This window comes from Brachyistius frenatus, unplaced genomic scaffold (assembly GCF_029030835.1).
Source record: "Brachyistius frenatus isolate BFR_SWC_R1_liver_20210118 unplaced genomic scaffold, ASM2903083v1 Contig_7, whole genome shotgun sequence".
Taxonomy (NCBI): domain Eukaryota; kingdom Metazoa; phylum Chordata; class Actinopteri; family Embiotocidae; genus Brachyistius; species Brachyistius frenatus.
The window spans coordinates 5,471,045-5,496,050 of record NW_027210606.1 but is presented as its reverse complement, the minus strand read 5'-3'; the positions used below and the strand labels follow the sequence as shown (position 1 = coordinate 5,496,050).

The following is a 25,006-nucleotide window of genomic DNA, read 5'->3' as shown; positions in this document are numbered from 1 at the left end:
GAAAGACAACCAGCAACACAGATTTAGAATCAAAACAGGTTTGTTCAGCGATTTTAAAGTACTGATCTAAGCTACAGAAGTGCAGCTTCTCTCAAACTCACTGCCAGATTCTTCAGTGAGAAAAGCATTTAGAAAGAAAACCTTTTACTCATGAGAAGTGAAGTTATTTCACCATAGATCAGTCAATGGGGGTGTTTCCAACTTGTGACATTATGCCAGTAAACAGAAAGGTATTAGTGTTTAGCTACACTGAGTCTAAATTATTAACATTGTTGATTTTAATTATCCCATCAGTCCTACTAAATTTGTGATCCTGTTTGTGATTTTTGTAACCTAATTCAGTTGCAACTCTGGTCACGCAATTAGTTTGTCTATTTTTTTTTTTTTTTTTTTTTTACTTTATTTATATTTAGGTTAGTGTAAACTAATACCATATCATATCAATTTGTGTACAGTGAACCCTCGTTTTTCGCGGGGGTTACGTTCCAAATAGAAACCGTGATAGGCAAAATCCGTGAAGTAGTAACCTTTATTTTACAATTGAAATAGATAGAACTGGACATTAAATATATCTACGTTACATATAGTCGTAATGTGATTTCAATGCACGATGCAAATCCGTGAAGCAGCGAGACCGTGAAAGGTGAACCGCGTTATAGCGAGGGTTCACTGTACTTCGATTTGCTTACCTGTCCTGACCCTTTTCAAGACAAATCCTGAGCTCATTTGTTTTTTTTGAGCTCTCAGTACAAATTAGACCCTTGAAATGCATGTGCTTTGCCTCTAATTGCATTATTTACATAATTTGTTTTCCTGGCTGGGTGCATTTGTTCGTAAATGTCCTTGTGTTATTGCATGTACACGCATGTGCTTTTGCTTCTGCCTCGATGATCACCGTGCCCGGCTGTGATTTCTCAGATAGCGGAGGATGTGCTCGCAAAAGCGTGGCCTTGTCATTCGTACTCTCTCCCATGAAGAGGGTCCAGAGCTCACCAAATCTAGCCACAGGTACTAACACTCACAAACACACAAAGTAACACTTGTTGGAATAAGGACTGTTTACCAAGTACCTAAAATACAGGCCACTCCGGGTGTTGTCTGGGCTAAACTATCGGTCAAAGCATGAGGTAAGTCTTCACAAAGTGACTTGTTGCTATTGAAAATGTTCTGGCTTCATCAACCTGATATGGCTTGAGCATATTTGAAATGCTGTGGCTGCCTTGGTATGCTTAAAGCAATGTTTAGACTTGGGGATGCTATTTTTTTCTAATCAGTTCATTGTATAATTCTTTTGTTATCCTGTGTTTAGTGTTTTCTTTCTTTGGCTCGTTTTGCTTCCTAAATCAGTCGTACTGTACCCACCGATGTTGATGTGAATCTGCCCTCCTTTTGAAAGCCATATGGCGTGCTCTCATACTGCCCCATGTCATTCCCTCACTGTGTGTGTAGTATATTTCACTCTTCCTCTTGAAAAAGTGGAAATATCTGTGGATGGGCATTTTGTGTTGACTGAAATGCTTCATTCTTCCTGATCCATAGTTCAGTTTTATGCAGTCACAGTAGATTCATTGTACAGTCCAAGCCCAAGGTAAATTATATACTTAGTTGTTTTTTAGGTGGAAATACAACGCCTGCAGTCTTCAAATATTAACGCTCAATTACTCTGTAATTAACAAACTTCAAACATGGGAACAGTTGAATAGTAATTGTGGCATGTGCAGTAATTTTTGGCTCCTAACTGTCAGTATTTATTCATCTGCCTTTTGACGGATATTACAGCTTCCAAACACTTTTTGTTGCCACCAAGAGCCTTTGTATTTCTTGATTTGCATTTCTTTACAGTTACTTTCAAATTCTGAAACCCTTTTTTGTCTATATTGCATGCACTAGTCTAGCTGCAAATTTTTACTAGATTAATAGTTGTTAAAACTGAAGCAGAAGTCGTTCTTGGTAATTGGTAGTTTGCAAATGTTTGTCTTGGTGGTTGCTGGTTAAGAGAACAGAGTTCACTTATACTCGCGTATCCTAAAATGTTGGCACAGCGGGTGATATCGTGAACTGTGTCACATTAGAATAAGTCATGTAATCCTTGAGCAATTATTTTTCGGTCTTGTGCTCTTTACCGCCGAGTCTTCTACCCGTCTCCCCTGTCACACTCTTTGTCATCCTAAACATTCTCACAAGAGATGACAGCTCCTTTCGGTGTAATCTTACGTTGTAGAACTTGTTCCAGGGATGAATGTGACCACACAGTCAGTCTCGTCACTTATTATTGCCGTGTCTTCTCTGTTCTCCAGGGAGTGATTCTCACTCGTCGGATGTGGGTAAGTCTCTGTTCTTCTTCAGGGTAATTCTGGTGGAGACTCCTAATATTACACATGACAAAAAAAAAAGCTATGAAATAACCAATATGAGACAAGATAATGTACTATAAACACAGTGCAGAAAATAATGTTAATATGATTAAATTTGATCTCCAGACTCTTGGCGGTCACGGAGTGTAACAGACGGCCTTAAGAATGGAGACGCAAGTAACTCATCTCTCGCTGCCAAAGGCTTCCGCAGCGTCAGACCCAACCTGCAGGACAAGAAGTCACCCACACAGGTAACATATCTGACACACTGGACTGATACAGCTTGACATTTGGCCCTTTTTCTGTTAAACTGCTGTGTAATTAAGGCTCATATCATGTCGTGTTGTAACATTATTGCCTTGCAAAAGTCTCTGTGAGAAAAGGTTATTCTTAATGAGAACACAAACCATAATTATGGATAATTCACCCAGAACAACACTGTATTTGTTCATGGTATCAAGCTTTTTGCTGATGATTTTTCTTGTTGTTGTCGTTTGAACTTACAATGGCTGCTGCTTTTTAATTGGCTAACAAGGATATCAGTCCCGTGCCATTGCCACCCCCCAGGAGAGAAAGTTTTCACCTCTCGCCCACTGGCACTAATCCACCAGACTACAGCTCGCTGATTGCCCTGGCTAATGATTTGAGTCCTGGAATGCTAACATTCACTAAGAATGAGAAAGCAGTTTTAAAAGAGTCCCACACTGTTAGAAGCACAGCTTCTTACTCCTACTCAGAGACCCGTACAAACCCACTCCAACAGGCAAATCCGTCCACCGTCCCTAATGATATTAGCAATTTAAATGCATCGGCCACTGCTAATATACAGGAACGTAAAGTGTCTTCCCTTAAGCTAACCCCTGTCACCATCCCTGACCCACCTGCTCACTCCACCTCTTATATTGATCCCCAACTGAAGACCCCGACCACATGTTCTCCTCCACTCACTTCCCCACCTCCACGAAAAGGCCCCACCCTCCCTCACCCCTCGACACAGACAACTTCGCTTTCTGTCCACTTGGGCACAGAGAATCTGAAAAATGCAGCAAATCCCAGAGTGGAAGTCAAGGTCCCAGATCAAGCCCCGAACCAAACCCCAACCCCAACCCCAACCCCGGCTCCATCCCTGGTGGAGATGACAAAGCCTCCGCCTGCAATTCCACCAAGACCTTCACCTGCAGAACTGTTGGTACATAAGTGACTACATACCGTGACTAATGCAGCAGTCGTGTTGTAGATTTTAAGTACTTTATAATGCAATCACTGTGTTGATGACTTGGTGACATCAAGAGTGACTAAAGGGTGACACACCAGCAGCATCACATCATTTGGTGCACATAACAGAAGAAGTAGTCGAGGGTACAGCAGCTGGCACAATGGGACACTCGCATTTCTTGGAAAAAAAAAAAAAAAAGCCGTTGGGTGATTTGATGCACATAATCTGCTACTTGTGTGTGTTGCCCTTTAGTTTGTTACTCTTGAAGCTACCAATCCAACAACCAAACTGTGATATGACATTTGTGTGAATTTTTACTGTCTGTGTGATAATTAAGTGTTTCATTTATTGTTTACGAGTTATAATTTGCTGCCTTCCACAGAGTTTGAACTAACAGAGCCTCTTCAATTTTCAGCATTAATCACGTTTCAGAAGATGATGCTGCGGCCTCATGACACTGTGTGTCTTCACATCAGCATTTTCGCCTCCTGTTAGGCTCACATGTTATTTCCACACATCCCTCACAGTGACAATGTGGCTAATAAGTGATATCACTAAGCACTCTCCTCGTTTCCTCCCTTTCATATCAACTCCCTCTTACTCCGACACCAGGGGCCTCCCTCCCCTGACCCCACAGCGCGGCACTCCCCCTATCGCTGCCACAGCTCAGATTCGCTCGACTACCTGCCAGGCCTAATGCCCAAAGCCCTATCACCCACCCCATATGTTCCCAGTGGAGCTGGCAGCACGGCCGTTGCGCTGAGCAGGCCGAGCCTTACCGCTGTCAGCAATTTGAGCATCGGTGCGTCGCCCACGGCTTCCCCTGTGACGGTGTCAGCTCTCAGCCACTACTCGTCATCCACGGCGGGTCTGCTGGACGAGCTGCAGATCTGTAGCCTGGACTCACCTGGCGCCTCACCCACGCCATCGCCCACCCTCAGCCATGTCTCCACCTACACATCCACTGCTGGCCCTGATGATGCGCTAACAACCTCTGTGGCCTCCACTGCTGCAGCACCCACTGTCACTAACGTAATTATCCAAACAAGTCACCTCTATAACGCACATCACTACCAAAAACAAATCGGTCCTGCCCTCCTCCCACTCATTTGGATGGCTGAACCAAACCTCTACAAACCGTGTGATTACTACCAGTTTGTACCTTTCACTAACCATCAACTACACCCTACCTGTCAGACACCAAAATTCAATTCACACCTGTCTGTCATTAGAACTCTGTCTATGTGTGCTTGTCTGTGTCTCGTTGGTATGCCTTTTTTCTTGCTATTCTTTGCAATAACACTGTCTCAGTTCACATCAAAAATTCATGATGTGACAGTCATTTTTCAGTCAAGTTGCAGCAGGGTGAAGAACCCTGTTGGATGCCATTAGCTACAGGTTATAAGCATTTTAAAGGACTGTTGTTTTTTTAAGGGGAGGATGTTTTTGTTTTTACTGTTTAACATGTGTCAGGACTGTAGTTACTTTACCAGTGAGCAGATGTAAGGGACCCTGACAAATAATGTTATATCTTTAGATTATGGCTTGACTTTGCATGTGCATGTTGTGTTCCCAGCTATTCAAGACTGATATTGAAACTGAATTGTCGTTTTGTTCGGCCTGCATTATTTCGTCTGACATTTTCCGAGCAATTTGCATCCATTGTGCCAATCAATGTTACATTGCCTTAAGTCTTTATACTTCAAGCCTCCGGACTTGCATCTTCCGTCAGTGCAATTAAGTGACAAATATCCAGTGTTGTTGTTCGACCACAAATCCTCTCTCACAGAGATGCTGATTAGGCAGAGTTGGTTCTCTAACCAAGAAATCATCCACCCACAAAGGCAACATCTGACTTTTGAAATGCTTACAGAATCTAAGATGTGGTCATTGAATCTGGAACCATATTACAGAAGTTAAATTGAAGCCATTGCTTTGAGTTCGTTGGCTGTGGCATTAGAATTACAGTAACTGCAGCCGTAATCTACTCTGTCATTGAATTGTTCATTTTGTTCAAAGTTAGGACTTACTGCTATAATATGGTGGCAAGAAACATTGTCATGTCGACGGTAAACAGAGAGATCACTTTTTTCTTTAAAGGTCCCATATTGTGTGTGTATATATATATTTCCTTTTGGATTATATAGTAAGTACAGTTGTATATAAATACGATGAATGTGTCAAAACCCTCGGTTCACAGAGAAATGCGCATAACACGTGTGTAGCAACTCTGCCATTTGGACTTCTGTACGTTTGTGATGTCATAAAAAGAGTCGGCCAATCAGAAGAGAGGGTCATTGATATCAGTGTGCCTTAAAGACTCCCGACACATCACAGCCTGTTCTTGGTAGAGCTCCAGAGAGAAGCTTAAAATGGTCAATTTAAAACTATATTGAGATGGGTTGAGTATTTAAAATCACTAAATATCTTATGTATTTCAAGACTACAAATAAAACACCACAAAACAGTAAAATATGGGACCTTTAATTTGAAGCGATACATTCTCATTTTTGCCTCAAGGTGGTCATCAGTTTTACCTCATCTCACCATGAATCTTTGGAGTGAACATGCAAGCCTTAAAATTAAGTTCCAATGTATTATTCTGTCAGATGAAATAATTTATTCCTGTGTCATGTTGTATGCGAAAGCGTTTTTCAGAAAAGCCTCCCATTATGAATATATCATGTCTACTGTCTTGTTTATGTCAAGAGTTTGATGTCAACTAATTTATAATGAGATTTAAGTGAATGTCGAGGAGTTTTCTGTTTTAATATTTTCTGTTTTGAAGTGATTTAGTAACTTTTCCCTCACTAACTGTTCTTACATTGAGATTCAGCACTTCCTATGAATCACATCAGATCCAATATATGTTTACCAGCCCATTCCTTCCTCTATTTGACCTGGTTCTTCTGCCCCTATAAATGCTTGTAGCAATGTAATGACTAATGTTGTATTTATAAAACTAATCATTCTGCTGTCTGCTCAATGTTTTTTTGCATTCACATTCTTGATCTAATGTTTAAGTTCTGCAAGACTTTTTAGTATTGTACATTTTACTCTCATCCGTTATTGGTTGTATCTTACTACGCTGTTTCTGGCTTGTGGGTCACTCCTAGGGCCAGTTCCTCTCTCACTCTATGAATGGAAGTACTAGTCACCCACAGAGGCCCTTGTCTCCTCCAGCCTACCCTCCGCCCCCGGCCTCACTCCACACTGGGCTCCAGAGACAGAGCAGGAGTTCAGGTGAATCACTGTTTTTGTTTGAGCCAAGGATATCTGGTCATTTGCCAGCAGTTATTTAGTGATGTTACTGCTCCATAAGACATGCTTAAAAGTATTCATTATCACTGCTTTTTATCAGTTGAGGAGTTAAGGAGTATACATTTGGAGAAGTCAAAGTAAGTAAGGTTTGCAGAATATGATGTGTACTGTAGATCCATTAGAAGGAGACAGAACCATTGAAATGTGGACGACAAATTTTGGATTTTTTTTCTAGAACAAGGTGTCATGTCTGTCTCTTCTCTCTCCTTTCTTCCTTCTTGTAGAAGGCAGCGAGTCAGTCACCAGAGAGTCTGTGATGTCAGGCCACACCAGCATCAGCAGCACTGTGCCCATCGCTCGTTTCTCAGAGGAAGAAAAAAAAGTGTCCGTCGTTAAAGCCCCCCATTATGAAGGCATCGGCCCCGTGGATGAGTCTGGCATCCCCATCGCCATTCGCACGGTGAGCTAAGCACATCTCTTTGACCGCTTCAGTTAGTTGCTGTAGTGTAGCGCAGGAGTGTCTTTTGACCCATTTCTGCTGTGTTGATATATGATCAGGTTCACTAGAGAGGGATTACTTCCAGCTGTCAGCAGCTTTTGACCCCATATTAAAAGCCCTTTTTCATCCCTCACTCTCTCTATCTTTTTTTTTTTTACTCTTCCTCTGTGTGCTAGTTATAAGACGAGGCCTTTGCTTTGGTGCCGCAAAGTCTTCCCTGATTACTTGTCAAAGTGTGTGCCAGTGTGTTATCTCTGAGGCTTTCCATGCATTAACACTTCTCTCAGTCATCCGTTTCTTGAAGAGTAGCATTTAATGGCGGCCATGCTGAATTACGGAATAAGAGAGAGAGAAAGAGGAAGAATGTGAGACGAGCAATAAAAGCAAAGAGACAAGTTGAAACGGATAAAAAGCAGGAAAGAAGAAAAACAGATGCTCCTTCTTGTGAGCAGACAAACATTTTTGTGGCCACTCGCTTTGGTAACCGTGGAGAGTGAAGCGGTAATTGGCCCGTCTCTTTGCTGTGCCAATGCTACATTCACAGTCACACACACTCCTTCACTGTGGAGCCAAACTGCCTCTTCTCTGACCAGAATCCAGGCAGTGTTCAGTGCTACTGCATAAAGAGAGGATTAAGTCTCACTGCCATTTGATAGCTCTTTTTTGAAGTGGCTGTTAGAGCCATCGTGTTTCCACAAAGACACACATACCAGGATTTCACCTGGATTTTTTTTAGGCACAGCAACATGAGCCTTTACGTTTTGTGGCAACATGGCTTCTGTAACTCTATAGTGTAAAAGACTACCATAGTTGTTTAGGAAGTTACATGCTATAGCAGCTATATGTTTGGTTACTGTGGCCTTTTATAAATCAAGAATGTGGAAATTAAGATTTTTTTTATTTTTTTATTATTTTTTTTTAAATGTTGAGGCATCCTTTGTTTTTCACTTCTATGTTTTTAGTAAGCAGTAAAAATGTTATAACATAACCAGATTTGGATCTGGTTATTGTTTTTGATCCAGAGGTGATGAGATAGGAGTCGATGCAATGCACTTTTCATATTTGTAACCTACACTATATTAACAAAAATAAATTCAATCTTTGAGGTCTTCCTGAAAGAAAATATCCACCAAATGTCCACCCCAAGCTTTTGTTTAATAATTACCAATATGTAATTGAAACACAATATGTCAATAAGTTATATTTTATTACCTAGATGTCCAAGATGTGACTGAGAGGAAAAATATGTAATCCACTTTTGAGACTTGTTTCTTATTCAAGTACAGACCAAATATATTATAGATAAATCAAATATATCCCACCATGACATTTTAACACAAGTTTAATAGTTACATAATATTTCCAAGTTTTAATCATTCTTGACAAGAATATTTATCTTGGATAAGAAAAAGGTGATTTATTATAACAATATTCTTATTTTTTGATTGAACAAGCAGGGTTTGAAATGTCTCCAGATATAATAAATGAACCTTTATAAATAATTTATTCATGCCTCAGCATGATAAGTTAGATTATCTGTGTGAGTAATATGAATAGCAGAAAAAGACTGTGGGTTTTCTTAGCTCCTTAATGTCCTATAAAATTGTGGGGATCCTTTATAGTTCCGAACTTGAGCTTTCCAGTTTATGTTACATTTTACGGCTCATGAATCTTTATGGTTATTTCTCTCTCCACAGACTGTGGATAGGCCTAAGGACTGGTACAAAACTATGTTCAAACAGATTCACAAAGTTCACAAAGCAGGTAAGGCTTCACTGAAACACTGAAATGTCCTATCATAAGCTGCGATTTGATCATCAGACATTTTCAGTGGAATCACTCATGTATGCATGCTGCTCGTACGCGTGTGTGGATGTTTGTGTGTCTGTGCGTGTCAGTTCTTGTTAAATCCAAAAGACCTAAACAGACCCTGGGCCAGAACTCATTAGATGAGAGCAAGAGAGTCTGGAGAGGAGGCGGATCGAGAGAAACCTCTAATAGAGACGGAGCTGTCCTGGGAAATCTGCTCCAATTTTATGGGCTTGACAGAATCGCACAATCAGTACAAGGCTTGTTTGTTACAAACTGCTCAGGCTTCTTCTGCAACAACAAATACAAAACACACACACACACACGGACTACGTCAGGATTATGTGGGATTGTGATGGTCTTGATGCATCACAGAGAATGCCTATGGCTCCCTGAATAGTCGCATAATGTAGTGGGTTTACAAGGCAATATTCCAGTATCACTCAGAGTGTATCTTTAGAGGGTTTTCTCCTGTAGAATTGAAAGGTGGCTCTTGGGGATAGTTTCCTGTTTCTGTTGCTGCTCTTGTCAGATTCAGTTCACTCTGAATCACATGATTCAAAGAAGCTCAAAAATGTAAAAAAAAAAAAAAAAATGTAAACTTGCTCCTGAACTTGTGGATAGATAAAGGTAAAGTGGATCATGATGTTTTGGAGGTTTTGATACTTCTACTGGGAAAAATAATCCCTGTTTAAAATGATTTGCAGCTGTTATGTTCAAGCTGCTTAAAGGTGCTTTCTCTGAGGACATTACAAACGTGTAACCTGTACCCTACAAAGTGTTTGTGCATGTATCCCAAATCAGTCTTCGTACCTTTTCCTCTACAGATGATGACTATTCTGACACATACAATGCATCATATGCTGTCATAAACAACGGTGAGATCTTCTCTTTGTTAACAGTAGTTGTGTTTCATACAAAAAGCCATTTCCTCCTAACACGTGTCCTCCTTTCTGGCTTACTGGCCTCATTACCGCCGTCTCCTCCATCCTATCCTGAACAGATGACTACAGCCCGTCAACCAGCACCACCATGGCCCACCCAGCTCCTCGGACACATACATACAGGCCTCTGTCCAAGAGCCCCTCAGACAACGGAGGGCATCTGGGACCTCGAGAGCCTTCGCCATCCCCTGTACCCCCGCCACCTCCACCCATGCCATCCCTCCTCCAACTCAGAGCCAGAGACAGCGACCGGGAGAAAGATTCACCAGACATGCAAGATGAACTTCCTCATTTATTACACCTCAGTATTGTTGAGATATTTGCTTTTAATCAATAAGAGCACCACAAAATTGTACCACCCCCCGACTTCTTGTACATGACTTAGTAAATGGGATGATGTAATTTGTTATTTTTGTAGTATATTAAAATCTTTGACAGAAACTCTTTGTTCACATCTCAATTTCGGGTCACCTTTAATTATCAGATTAAAAATTGCTTAAAAATAACTAACAAAGTGTTTATCTGTTTTCTAAAAAACTTTTTTTTTGATTTCCCTGCACCAGGAATGTTTGGGGTCCTCCTGACAGAAAAGTGGACACACGCAAGTACCGAGCAGAGCCCAAGAGTATTTTTGAGTACGAGCCTGGGAAGTCCTCTATTCTGGAGCATGAAAGACCAGTGAGTATCTCTGAAATACTGACATTTCACCTCTGAATCCTTTGAGAAGTGCTTCTCTTACTGACTTCACTCCGACATGTTGCGAGAATAAATTTATTAGAGTTTCTTAATCTGAAGATCTGGTGATTTCTTTAAGGCAATGCTTGTTATTGTTCAGTAAAAGATGCTCAACTCGAGATAAACATCTAAACATGAGATAACATTGTGTAATATAACCCTGCAGCAATTAGGTTTCAAAACTAACGGCCTTGTGGGAGTGAGAAGATAGTCACAAACAAATGTATCTCTCTTGTGTACTAGTCCGGTAGACATGTTATTTTTCTATGGACTATTGCATTAATCTCTGTCAGAGACCATGTGGGCGTTAAAAAGCGAATGTTTCCAGCACTCCAACCTCGACTGACTGTACTGGCTGTTGGCTTATGTGTGGGGTGAATGACAAAGCAGACAGCAGAGATAATGACTGCGTTGAGAGGCAAAAATAATAGCTATGACGCACTTGAGATAAGGACCGAGGAATTAATGTAGTTACAGATGAGGATCTTTTGCAAAAGAGTAAGAAGCAAGAGGTTTTTGTGAAGGTGTCACAGATGTTTAATGTGATGACTGCAGCGAGCGCTCCCCGGGCAATAATGCATGAGTCAGTCCCTGATAGACAGAGGCAATAAAAAGAGAGAGCTGTAGAGAGAGTACCCACACAGGCTAAACTGCTGTCTGATTACTACTTTTTTTTCTCTATTATCCAAGGTACAAAAAGGCCACCCTAAAACATCCTCAGTGGTGAAGCATCCATTTGAGCAATTATGTTTAAAAGAAACGTTTTTCTCGCACTTTTGTTGTGTCGCTGTTTTGTTTTGGAGTCTGTGTCTATTGTATCTGTTTGATTGGCACTTTTTGCTCCAGGCCTCACTTTTTTTTTTTTTTTTTTTACAAGGTGACTAATTTTTCTGAAAGCTAAATTCTCCTTTTAGCCAGAGAGATGTAACGCAACAACACCGACAAAACATCTCCTGGCAGCATTTCACTTGGCATGAAAACTCCCATTTTCACGTGGGAATAAGGTCAAAAAGAGCGTGTGGTAAACACTGCGTCATGTCTACAGTTAGAAAAACATTAAAACTCTCTGAAAATGAATAAGGCCTTTTGACCGTGTGTAAATGGAAACAGGAAGGAAAAGCTGTGGGAGTTTTGTTGTGTTTAAACTTCCAACAGGAAAGAGTTGATGATTAACTCGCTGCATGTACCTACTGTACTTAACATCCCAGTTTATTGCAGGCTGTTTTGATAAGGAAATGCATCTCTGTGATACAAAGGAAGAGCTGAGTGTTATAATTTCTCATGTGACATCAACAGAAATAACAACTTGCTCCTAAAAGCAACTTGTCCATCATTTGTATGCCATGAATGCAAAGTATTGCATTATATACAGTGTCTTTTCAGCCAATAATATTTAACATTTGATAAGGAAACACTGTGACAGCTGGCAACTCTCAATGTAAACATTACACCTCAGTCCTGAACTGTAAAGAAAAACATTTTTAAATCTGCCTTTAAAGGCGTCTGCATTGTGACATAATGGGTTTAGTGTGTAATGTGTCGATGGGGAATAACTTTGAGGCAGACTAAAGGGGGAAAATGTGGCAGATTTGTGTCATTTCAAAGGATGACATGTTTATTTGTATAGCACTTTTCATCAACAGAACAATGTATATTTCATCAGATATCTAGCACAAAGGTTTTAAGATATATAAGAAAAACAGTGAAAAGTGATATAAAAATAAATAGGATTTTAAAAGATGTAAGATTTTAAAAAGTCAGTGGCAGTTAAATGGTTCATGGTGCTGTCCTTGCAGCACACGAAGCATAATCACTATGTTAACTCTGATCAGGTATTTTACACTTGTGAATAACAAAATATTTGACACTTAGCCGGATCCCTATTTGGAGTGTGGTAGCGTTTAGCACTTGGCTGGCTGACTGGGATGCTCATACTGTCACCAATATACTGTACAAGTGAAACTTCAGAAGTAAATGGGTTCTGCGTCATCACTTTTGTTCCCATGAGCCAGTCTAAATCTTCATCCTAGTTCATCCTGTGCCCATCTCTCTTTGCCACCTTTGCCCATTCCTAACCATGAGGTCCATGTCTCTCTTTGTGTGTGACTCCTTTCCACACTTCCTCTCTTCTGTCTTTTCCTCTTCTGCCTCTCTCTGTCACTATCATGCTTTCCCAGACCTATGATGACATAGATTTAGAGAACGAGCCTTGGTATAAGTTCTTTTCCGAGCTGGAGTTTGGGCGGCCGGTAAGTCGGGGCCTAGCTACTACCTCAACCACAACTTTGCCATAGGCCTACAACCACTCTCTCCACCCCACCCATTACTTCTTTTTTTTTTAATGTCTCCACTGTTAGATTGGGTGGGGCGAGTTGTTTGGGCATGTGGTACTTGTTTGGTGCTGTGACCCCCCCCCCCCCCCTCCGTCCCACACACACACACACACACACACACACACCCTTGTGACAGGCTGTGCTACGTCTCTGTATTGCTGTTTTTTTTTTTGGCCTTGAGACGAGCAGGCACTCATACTTTCACACACAAACTGGACACTTTCATTTCAGTTGGTTCAGTTTTGCATTTTTTTTTTTTTTTTTTTTTTTTTTTTCAAAAACAAGCAGGGAAATTGGTTAAAAGGCAGTGTGCTTCAGATGTTTTAGATGACCTGACCTCCAGGCTGGTAAAACTGAACAGAAGAATCAGTCAGTCGATCAAAACTTTAAAAAATATGCAATAGATGTTTCCTATCAATATAGATAACAATCATTGCCATGACAAAAGTCTGTGCAGTTTCTTTAACATATCTTGTACTTTCTATGATATATCAGTTAATCTCCGTTTTATTTAGCCTATTTATTCATTTCATCCTCTGTTTATGGCTGCTAATATTTTTGTTTATCTTCACTTTTGGTAAAGTAGAAAGAAGTGCTCAGTGTGTCTGTAAGCAAAGTGCTTTAGCGCCCTCTACTGGATGTAGGGGGAAGTAATGTCCTACTGATTTATGGCAGGGAATGCCTCTCACCACAGATGTGGGATCAAATTACCCCAGCCTGACTAATTTACAAAGTGTCATGAGGACATGCCTCTGTCCATGCTAGAGCATGACATCGGGTGACGGCTTGCTGGGCTTATTTGAAATGTTCAGGTGTAAATTTCACATACGAAGTGGGCATGATTTTTGTCTCGTCAAAGCCATGTTCAGCTGTGTATTGAGATTTTGACCTGCAATATTTGAAATGTTTCACCTCACTCAATAAGCCCTTAGAGTGTAGATGGCTTCCTTATATGCACTGACTGATCCAGCCAGGACAGAATGTCACAGTGCGTTCAGTGTTTTGCGTGTTTATTGAGGTGACAAGTCACAAAATGTTTTGACCAACTGAATGAACTGTAGTTTATCTGCACCAGTAAATCAGCACTAAATCACAGCATCTCACTGTGCGATGGATTGAACTCCCAAATAAACACAACACTGCAGCTTGTGCTTCATTTGGCTTACAGCTTGTTCTTACACTGCATGTGTGTGTGTGTGTGTGTGTGTGTGTGTGTGTGTGTGTGTGTGTGTGTGTGTGTGTGTGTGTGTGTGTGTGTGTGTGTGTGTGTGTGCGCTACATGGGTACATGCGTGTATGTATGTGCTTCTGTGGTATAAAGATATTATTTATTTTAGCATTGAGAACCCATAGTTTTAACTGTATTCTGAAATTAGCATCAAGCATCAATAGATCTCACTAGAATGTTTATATGAAGGATATATGTAGGGGTGTGTGTGTGTGTGTGTGTGTGTGTGTGTGTGTGTGTGTGTGTGTGTGTGTGTGTGTGTGTGTGTGTGTGTGTGTGTGTGTGTGTGTGTGTGTGTGTGTGTGCGTGTTCGTTTGTGTGTATTGAGTGAGTGCATGTGTGTCCGTCGTACAAGCAAAGCACATGAGCAGTAGTTGTGAGTTAGTCCATCTCTGGTTTTTAGGATTCTCTAATGGGTGTCACTCTCTCCACATGTTTCTTGTTTTCTGTTTTTCTTTTGTATTCTCCCCATGATGTCACCACTGCTACTCCTCCTTCACCTCATCTTCACCTTCCTCCTATTCCTCCTCCTATTCCTCCTCCCCTTCCTGCTCACTGCTGCTGCTTGGGGCTCAAGCCTCCTAAAAAACGGCTGGATTATAATCCAGACATCTCCGCTCGCCAGCGCATCGAGGTAATCTCACATTCATGAGTGTTCAAGTAGTGTTGTTAATGTCACAATTTCTAACCAATCACATGAATTGAAATCTAGTTTAAAGATGATGTTATTTTTTTTTAAGTGCTTAAAATGATTGTAATGTAAAGTAGAATCAATGCAGTATGATTTTGCAGCAGCTATTTACTGAATGAAGAGTGGGATTTTGCTTTGTGAAGGCTGTTCAAGACACATCCTCCTAATCTTTGGATGCTTAGCATATTATTTGCCACCAAGTCCATTCCAGCCAATCCACGCCAGGTTTTTCGGGGCAACATTTGCCCCTCTGAGCTGAGCTCATAACATCCTTCGATACATCACCTTTGCCATCATCCTTCAGAGCAACCCAAGAGACACCAGACATGTATCTTCACCGTGTGCACCAGTAGGCCTCTTCTTGGTCAGGTGTGCCATGTGGAACCAGCATCCATCGCACCTTCTGCTGGGGGAGTGTTTTGAGTGTGGCACAGTGACAACCGCATGCAGGCTGTGCATTGTAAGCTGCTCTGCCTCAAGTCTTTGTTCTTGCGGCACTCACTTCTTTTCTCTTTTGTTGTCTGCCCTATTTCAGACATCCCTCCACATTGCCCCTGCTGACAAGCCTCCGGAGAGACCTGCAAGGTAACTGCTGTTTCTTTTATGTTTCCTCCGCATCACCCCCATCCCCCTCCCCCATCCTCTCAACAGCAGCCGTCCTTGTTGTGATTCAGCACAGTATCAAAACTCTGCTCTTTCTTGCCTCGTCTCTGCTCTAAATATCCTGTTTCTGCTATTAATGATGATTTGCAAGGATTAGTGTTGGTCTTTATTTGCTTTTGTTGTTGGTTGCAGGCTTCTTTGCTTCTCCTTCTCACTAACTGAGCCAGAATAAATTAACCCAGCAAACCTATTGATTCTGCCCTTCACCTCCCATCCTTCCCTCAGCCCCCCTTCTTCCCCCGCTCGTCCCGCTCCTTTTCACCAATGGCCTGCTTATTCAGTCGCATTTTCCTCGGTGAACAGAAAGGGCAGAATAGGGAGGGATGTATTGAATAGGCCATGTAATTAATTTAAGTGACATTAAGCTTGTTTGTTGTCAATAGAAAATCCATTGGGTTAGTGGGGAGGAAGGCATTTAGAATCAGAAAGGTTACACTCACGCTGTTGTCTATCTTTTTGGACACAACAATAAGTAAAAAAACCAATTATTCTTTCAAATCTATTCATGGTTTTCATAATGCTGTGTGTTGTGGCAACATTTTGATTCTATATTTTTTCCCTCTTAAGAGTGGTTTAGAAATGGGGTGGTTAGAAAAACGATTTGCTTGCTTGTAATTTATTTTAGTTTGGTCTGTAAAGGGTTTTAAATACTCATGACACAGGGTATAAAGGAAAAAGTGCCCCAAAGTGCACTTATAGTGCCTAAATTCAATATGCCCTCCACAAACTGCATCTATCGGTGTCTAGAGTTCTCAAAGTAGCTGTCACTGATGTCTGTTTTGTAGTGCTGCCAGCGACTACAGGAAGAGAAGGAAGTCTGAGCCATCAAGTTCCCAAACGAATGCTCAGTCTCAGAGCAGAGCTGCAACTTCCCCTAAACCGGTGGATGCCTACAGACCCAGCAGCAGCCTAAAGAAACCTGTCGTTCGTTCCTCACCATCCTCACCTTCCAGAGCCAAAGGTACACACGCATACACTGAAGAATCTCCCTTTAACTTTGCCTTTTCTTTCCCCCTTCGCCCTCCTTTTCCCCGGTTATACATGTGCACTGTACTTATTACATCACCAGACAATCAAAGAAGATTTTGTTGTGTCTGTCCGGTTTGAGGTTCACTGATTGGTGGAAGTCGAAGGACAAAAACATCACAAATATATAAAACCATCTTATTTTCCTCTCTCTCTTTCTTTCCTGATTCTTCTCCCTCTCCCCAGCTTCCCCACCTTTTTGCTGGGTATTATTGCTTAACCTACTTTCCTCCTTCTTCTTTCACGCTGCTCTCTATTGGACATCTGAAAGGTGGGGACGCATGCATCATGTACTCAAACAGTCTGACCTCCCCAGGTCCTTATCAGAGTTCCTCTCTGCCCCCTATCCCTTCTGAACCTGTCCATTGCCATGAGGTTTCCAGCCAGGAAGGCAGCTCTTCCTCGAAGCAGTCTGTCTGTTGTAAGAACAATTGGCAGGCAAACCGCCAGGACACCGAGACATGGAGCAGTGCAGAGGAGGTGCCATCCTCATCCAGCAAGCTGAAGTCACGGAGCTGTGATGACTTGCTAAATGACGGGCATCCTGGCTCAGGTGGGCGCAACGCCACCCGCTCAGAAAGTGCTGGGTCACTGGTGTGCGATGGGAATCCGTCGACGCAATCGACCTCCACCCGTTCATTGCCGCGGCTCCACCGGCGACGGGCGCACGACTCACCGGGCTTTCTCCAGCTCTATCGTAAGATGCACCAGATCGACCGAGCTCAGCTCATCCCATCAGAAGTCATCCGCTCGGTCCGTGCTCGCATCCTGGAACTGGAGCGCCAGCCTCATCTGCATCGACATTGTCTCTCTCCTTGGACACCGTCTTGGGGTATGGAAGTGCCACGCGATATGGTGCCAAACCGCATTTCTGAATATGAGCGTCTTATTCAGAAGTCCAAATCTATGCCTAACTTAGGTGATAGTGAGGTGCCTTCAGGCACCACCACACCAGGCGGCTCGTCATCCCGAGCTAGCAGTGGTGGTGGTGGCACGCCTAGTTTTCCAAAACGTCGTTTTTCTATAGAATCTTTACTAGAAGAAGACAACAACGGCAACGGTGGAACCGTACCTCACTCCATGGATCACTTGCATCGACCTCGAAGCCCACCAGAGGGTCAGCCTCGTGTTGGGCCAGAGCCCGGCCGCGGACGGTCCTTTCCTGCTCCTCCCGTTCCCCGAGGCCCACAAGCCAACCCCGACTATTCTGACAGTGAACAAGACGCTGTCGCATCTGACCTCAGTGATTTCATCCAGGTGGAGGGCTCCTCATTCTGCAGTGAGAGTGATTTTGACCATTGCTCACTAACCTCTTCTGAGAGCCTTTACGGCTCTTCCACGCTCCACCACCAACACCTTCGTCATCACCATCACCACCACCATCACCACCATCATCCTGGTCACCAAAGTATAGGCCAGAGCCAGGGCTACCAACACCGCCATCTCATCAGCTCCTGCAAAGGCCGCTGCCCGGCTTCGTACACCCGTTTCACAACCATGATCCGCCATGAGAGAGAACGAGCACAGCAGGAGCACCAGACACCTTCAAAGCAGGGCAACAGCAGCCACTCCCAAATCCAGAGCTCACAGTCCCAGCAAGCGATGTCCAAGCTGGCCTTTCTGGTCAGCCCAGTGCCTTTCCGCAGGAAAAAGGGCTCACCACCTACCTCTAGAAGATGCAGCGGTGGCGGAGGTCGAGGTAGCAGAGCTAAGTCCAAGCAGGCCATTTATGAAGCACTAGATGCAGCCTTGAGAGACATATATGAGCACATTCAAGCAGAAAGAGGCCACAGAAGCCCAAGGGCACCCGATGACAGCATCCTGAGGAGAATCCTGGCCGAGCTGCTGCCAAATGTGCCTGAACGAAGCTCCTCGCTGCGGGGGAGGAGGGGGTGTTGGCACGGAGGTCAGTCCTCTGCATCTTTGTACCCAGATGGGAGCCCCACAGGGTACGCCTCATATAGAGGGGACCCCTCCACACCACGGCTACAGTCACCACAGCTGCAGTCACCACAGCTACAGTCACCACAGCTACAGTCACCGATCAGTGCCTGTTACGGACGACACTCGGAGACCTCAAACAACAATGAATATGGAGAGGAGCAGGGCAATGGAAATGGTCTCTGCTACTCAGGTGCAGAAAATAAACATATCACACCACTATACACACATGTTCACTTTGTATTGTAATAAGTCATACATACACATAGATATTTTTTTTCTTCACACATACATGCATGGATATAGATATGCATCCACGTACATTTACTTCGGTGTCTCCTTGAATACTGCCTGTGCCCGTTTTCCAATTCTCCTCATTGGTCTGCAGACACTGCCGTGACTGCTTATTTTTTTGTTTATTTACTTTACATTCATTAAGACTCATTTACTGTTAATTCTCAAATATAATCTGGCCCTTCATTTGTTAAATATTAAACCCATTGTCAGTAAAACTAAACGCTTCCTGCTGACATGAACAGTTAGTGAGTGAAATTGGCAGATTTTGCCCTTTGAGCTTCTCAAAAGGTTTTTTTTTGTTTTATTAACAGACGTTTCCATACTGAACAAAAAGAAAAGTAGAAAATATTAGAATTGGATAATGAGGAAGAACAACAGGTCTGTCAGGAAAAACATAGTAACAGAGTGGTTCGATTAGTAAGACATAATTTGGTTGTTTTTTACTGGTGGAAATGGCAAATTAAAACAAGAGCAGATCAGAAAACAGGGAGGTTTCTTCTGAAAATGTGATATGGAACAAACAGAAGATTGTTTCAAGTGAATGCCTGATATTTTTTCCACAATTTTGAAAAACATTTATTTGAGAATTTATGGTATATTTACTTTGGCTGCAACCCTGTCTCCTTAAATATCACATCTCTATACAATTAAAAGGTTTTCCCAGTTATTAGTGCAGCATAATTGCTGGCTGGATACATTTATTTTTAAATGAATGAAGTGTCCCATTTATTGCCTGCATTAGAGTTTGGGCACTCAAAGTGCTTCTCACTTGCACGAGACGCTGGAATTTCCATCCACACTTAAATCTGATGTTAGATTTAGACAACAAAAGCTCTTTGGACAAGGTCAGAGAAAGAATGTGCTTCTGGTGACATGTCGAGACATAATGTGTCTCAAGTCTCTGGACTGTGTTAAAACGGACCACAAGCCTTCCCAAGAGGTGTAATGATGGTATAGTCACAAGTGGATATTGATTCGATGATTTAGTGAAAAATCCGTTGTCAGTGAACATATTACTGAATGTTCAGGATCAACTTATTTGCAAATACATAAACCAATAACATTTCCTCATTGTATTAACATAAAATAATCCAATAGCAATTTTGTTTTCTTACAAACATATTTGCTGTTTCCATTTAGTTGTATAAGAATGTCATTTCTTAGAGACAGGTTTGCTGTTTGGGGTAAATAAATGTGACTATTCCTTATTTCTTTTTATCATTATTTATCATTGTTTTTGTTTGGAATATTTGTTTTGAAGACTGATTTATGGAGTCATCATATTTTACAAATTCATTTTCTTTCCCTGATGTCATTTGCTTGTATATATGTAAGTGTTTTTGTCATATTTTGTAGGATTGCATGTGTCTTTTTGTGCTGTATTGTGGAAGAAGTCTGACCACTTTGTTTTTTCCTATGAAATGGAAATAAAACATACCTGCCTGTCATTTTTGACCCAAGCATTTATTCCCTCATTCACCTGTTGGAATGGCATCATCACTGTATCATTTAATGCTTTCCCAGATCACATTTTTGTATTGTAGGTAATCGGATGGCATTATAGTGGTTACTATGGTAACTCCTGTGAACTTTTGTCATGCTCATCACAGACCAGGATGTCCTCAGGAGTTATTCCACCATGGATGGACGCCACACACCCCAGAGTAGAAGACCGACTCCTGACAGAGAGGTACAACATTGAAACTGGTTGCTTGTATTCTCAACAGCAAACTGCATTTCAGACAAAAATCATTTTAACCGAATGAACCTTTCAGTGTTTTCAGTCGTCACACAAATTAGCTCACCATTTTTATTCGACATGTCTGATCCTAATTACAACCATTCACCACTATTAAACCACACTACACTTAAATAATGTGTCATAAATGAGGTGATTGTTTGGCATCATAAGTATGTTTCAGATTGAAGATCCACAGGCTAATTTCTTTGTCTTTAATTTCCCAGTACTGCAGCGCAAAGAAATGTACATATGTATCATCTATATTTAATGTTATACCTGATGATACCCGCCGGCTTTCTCTCTCTCACTCTACTCTTCTAGGTCTCCCATAAACAGATGACACAACTTATTCTGTTCTCTCTCCTCCATCAGAAACAGCCCGCGAGAGCCATTTATGATTTTAAGGCACAAACGGCAAAGTAAGTACCGTACGTTTTGAGGTGCACGCACAAGGAGGCCGAGCTCTAAACCACGAATGTGTAACTGCACATCAAGACATCTCAACTGGCTCCATTAAATGTTACTTCAGACTTTGTTACATACATGCTTTCTAAGAAGTCTTCATCACATTACCACTTACCAATACATCTGGATGGCTTTTATTGCAGTCTTTGTGTATGCATGACTGAGGCTGGTTAATGAAGTGCTGGGTCTTTCTTACTTCTGCTTTGTTGGCTGACACTCGGCCTCTGATGCCCGTTAACATGAAATGCTGTAGAAGTGATGATGTCTTGTTCAGTTCTTGTCTCATTTATGTCTGTACAGCGGATCAAAATTGCATGCAAAGACACTTCACTGATACAACTGTGTTTCAGGGAGCTGACTTTTAAAAAGGGTGATGCAGTAAACATCATCAGGCAGATAGATGCCAACTGGTATGAAGGAGAGCACCGCGGACGGGTGGGGATATTCCCCATATCATATGTAGAGGTAAGTGTGCTGCTGATATGTGACTCGGTGCGTCTGGACTGAATACTGTATGCGTGAGTGCATCTTTTGTCTCAGTTAGTGTCCATAATACATTCACTCATTCACACCAATTTTCACACGTGCACAGAGGATGCCGTCGTCAGAGAAGCAGCAGCCAATCCGTCCTCCTCCTCCAGCGCAAGTCAGAGAGATTGGAGAGGCAATGGCACGCTACAACTTCAATGCTGATACTAATGTGGAGCTATCACTAAGAAAGGTTCGTGATCCACGCTATGGGTTGGAACTCTATTTCCTGCGCTGAGTTTTGAAGTTGTATGACGGTGAAAAGATGCAAAACGTTCTCAAATTGCAGAGGAAAAAGTCGTCATACAGATGTCGTTAAAACCTCAGAGTAATACATTTTATGGTTACCAGATATTGATGATTAATTTGATCAAATGAAGGCAACCAGCGGTAGTTCTGGAAAATGAATTACTGATTTGAAGCCCAAAAATTTAGCGTCAATACACACAGTGGTAGTTCGCAATACATGTGACTAATCAACCTGCGAATCAGACCTGGAAATACTGATACACAACGGTTGAACTTCACACAACACTTTTCCACTGCATGCTACGGTACAACTCTACCTGACTGTACTGGCCTGTCTTGGTTTTATTAGATAAAAGTTACAGATTGTACCTGATCACATCAGCTCCAATGAGCCGAGCCAGTACTAACAGGTCACATCAAACTGATTGATCAGAGAGAAGTGTCGCCAGCGTCATCATTGTGTCATTATTCTGCGACACCTTCTGCACAAACTTTCAATTGTAAAATTGCCAAGCCACTATAGCGGCCGCAATTTCTTAATTCACTGGACTACTCAATTAATTGTGTTTAAAACAACACCACATACAGAAAAATCAAGAACACTATCCCTTCAATATCCTCCATTGTTCCTGTATGTGTCGCATTGAAGGTGGAGTCACGCAACGTCACTATGATGACCAGCTACACTGAAGGGGGAACTATCTGTAGTGGAAAACGAAATCCAGAAAATTAGCTGGTGCCACAGACTGACAATTCTTCTTCAAACAAAACTAAACCCTTTGGAATAGGTTGATAATTGCGATGATGCTATTATCCTATGAAAATAAAACACTCCTCTGTGGCTTTTAAGAAGTCTGAAAGGTAGTATGGTATATTTTTGTAAATTATAAAAAAATGCACAAAAATGATGTGTGTATTTTGGGTGTGTGGCGTGTGTGTAGGGTGAGAGAGTCATTGTGATCAGACAGGTGGATCAGAACTGGTACGAGGGGAAGATCCCAGACACAACCAAACAGGGCATCTTTCCCGTGTCCTACGTTGACATCGTCAAGCGCTCGCCGTCCAAGAGCTCCTCCCACCACATAGATCCACATTGTTACCCTGGCAACAGGACACCAAGCTCCACACCCAGCAAGGTAAGAGCGCAGAACACGCACGCACTCTTCTGACTACAACAAATAATGAAGCCATACAGCAGAACTCCACATTTATAATGCACAAAAGGTTGTAAGTTTAAAAAAAAAAAGCACTTTGAGCTACTTTATAAATGAAGCATTAATGATTTTTGGACATTAATTTATGCTTTGGAACAATAGTGTTAGTCATCAGCAAAGGGAATAGGCCTCCGGCCTTATGAGACAGTGTGCTATTTTTGAATATATTCAGATAAATAAATAAATCTGCAAACAGGAGTGAATCCTGTTTCGATAGCCCATTAATCTCTGTTCAGCCAGACACACAAAACACTCAGGGTACTTCTCTCTTCTAGTTTGATAAATCACACTTTTCCTTCTTTCTCACTTTATTTTCATGGAGCCTTTCTATCATCTACCTCCACCCCCCATCGCCCGTGACCTCCCCTCCCTTCACCCCTCTTTGAGAACGCTTGACATGCAAGCTATCACCTCCGAGTGGCTCTCCCTCACGTTGGACACATCCACTCCAGTTCGCTCCCTCACGTCCACCCCCATACCGCCCACTCCCCCTCCCCTCCCCGCTGAACTTGCACCTTTCCTTAAGGCCCAGGAGCCAAAGTCACTCCCACCTGTACCATCACAAAAAGGCTTCACCCATACACCCCAGGTAGTTCCCAGACTCCCCACTTTTAAAGAAGAGAGCCTCAGTTTAGGTCACACCACAGCTGTGCTGCCTTTCCATCAACCTGCTCCACCTCTTCCTCCTCCTCCTCCTCCTCCTCCTCTTCCTCTTCCTCCCGCCCCTCATTCCTCATTCAGCTCTCCACCTCCTGACTCTTCTCTGCAATATAACAGCGGCGGGTTACATATCACTGAAGCCCCCCAAATGTTATGCGAGCCAGAGGTTTTGTCCTACACAGAGCCAATTCAGTCCCCCACACAACTTCCACAACAGCACCAGTCCACTGTGCAAGTAAACAAACGCAGCAAAACTCCCAACATTGAGCTGCAAGTAAAAGACCCTTATGACGAGCTGCTGTCCATGATTCTGGATGGTTCCAGCAGCGCAGACGACGGGGACCTTTTAAGATCGTCTCCTGTTGGTTCCCCAACTGCCAAGCTGACCAGTGACTCTCGGAGAGGGAGGTTCCCGCTAAAAGACGAAGAATCCCATCAGCCAGCAGTGAAAGCCCCGCCTGTTGTTCGAGCAAGTGACTCGGTTCGGTTGGACGTGCAGTTTGAGAAGCCTGCAACAATGCAGCCGCGGCCCGTTTTGTGGGGGGAGCAGTCGAAAACTCTGAATGAGCAACAATTTGAGTGTCAGAGAGCACCGTCAGTAAAAGGAAAGGGATGCACTGAGTTGTTCATAGAGGAGGAAGAGGATGAAACTAGAAAGGACAAAGAGGAGGACCTAATAGTTTTAAATGAGAGACTCAGTCCACAGGTAGAGCATGGTGTGAGCTGCCTTTGTTGAGATTGAAAATACGTCAAGGCCCTGAAAGAGACATTGAGGAAAATATTGTCTTATTTTGTAAAAAAAAAAAAAAAAAATCGACTTTTTGACCATTTTGCCCCCCCCCCAAAAAAAAAAAATCATTGTACTCGTATTACTCAGCCATATTACTTTATAAGTGAACAAGACATAGTAAAGTAACTTCACAGCTGATCAAAGCATCTATTAATATCCATGGTGACAGATGTTGTGGAGGTTATACAGGAGGCTAAGGAGTGTCCTACTTATTCAGTGAATGCAAATTCATGCAGAGTGAAACTCTGCAGTGAATGGCTGGTGAAGAGGGATTGGACGTAAAGTGGGTCAAAAGAATTCTAAATATAGATATTTTAAATAAACTACTGTAATTGTAATTGATTACTGACTGAAATCCAAAGA

The 25,006-nt window shown here is 42.3% G+C and overlaps 2 protein-coding genes across 2 annotated transcripts in view; both read left to right on the top strand.

Moving 5' to 3' along the window:
• Nucleotides 1-25,006, top strand: part of sorbs2a (sorbin and SH3 domain containing 2a) — a 49,617-nt gene that overhangs the window by 19,441 nt on the left and 5,170 nt on the right. The window contains exons 4-24 of the mRNA XM_069689192.1: nucleotides 919-1,008; nucleotides 2,298-2,324; nucleotides 2,481-2,605; nucleotides 4,183-4,602; nucleotides 6,687-6,813; nucleotides 7,116-7,291; nucleotides 9,028-9,094; nucleotides 9,967-10,017; nucleotides 10,143-10,356; nucleotides 10,647-10,761; nucleotides 12,996-13,067; nucleotides 14,956-15,012; nucleotides 15,605-15,654; nucleotides 16,518-16,693; nucleotides 17,030-18,892; nucleotides 20,607-20,686; nucleotides 21,110-21,156; nucleotides 21,553-21,667; nucleotides 21,795-21,923; nucleotides 22,921-23,115; nucleotides 23,516-24,559. Coding sequence (XP_069545293.1) covers nucleotides 919-1,008; nucleotides 2,298-2,324; nucleotides 2,481-2,605; nucleotides 4,183-4,602; nucleotides 6,687-6,813; nucleotides 7,116-7,291; nucleotides 9,028-9,094; nucleotides 9,967-10,017; nucleotides 10,143-10,356; nucleotides 10,647-10,761; nucleotides 12,996-13,067; nucleotides 14,956-15,012; nucleotides 15,605-15,654; nucleotides 16,518-16,693; nucleotides 17,030-18,892; nucleotides 20,607-20,686; nucleotides 21,110-21,156; nucleotides 21,553-21,667; nucleotides 21,795-21,923; nucleotides 22,921-23,115; nucleotides 23,516-24,559 — 5,240 coding nt within the window. The remainder of the gene's footprint in view (nucleotides 1-918; nucleotides 1,009-2,297; nucleotides 2,325-2,480; nucleotides 2,606-4,182; nucleotides 4,603-6,686; nucleotides 6,814-7,115; nucleotides 7,292-9,027; nucleotides 9,095-9,966; nucleotides 10,018-10,142; nucleotides 10,357-10,646; nucleotides 10,762-12,995; nucleotides 13,068-14,955; nucleotides 15,013-15,604; nucleotides 15,655-16,517; nucleotides 16,694-17,029; nucleotides 18,893-20,606; nucleotides 20,687-21,109; nucleotides 21,157-21,552; nucleotides 21,668-21,794; nucleotides 21,924-22,920; nucleotides 23,116-23,515; nucleotides 24,560-25,006) is intronic.
• Nucleotides 2,769-4,169, top strand: LOC138615672 (putative uncharacterized protein DDB_G0290521). The gene is made up of 2 exons (XM_069689429.1): nucleotides 2,769-2,807; nucleotides 2,890-4,169. The coding sequence occupies exons 1-2, from the start codon at nucleotides 2,769-2,771 to the stop codon at nucleotides 3,553-3,555; spliced, it is 705 nt and encodes a 234-aa protein (XP_069545530.1). The 3' UTR covers nucleotides 3,556-4,169.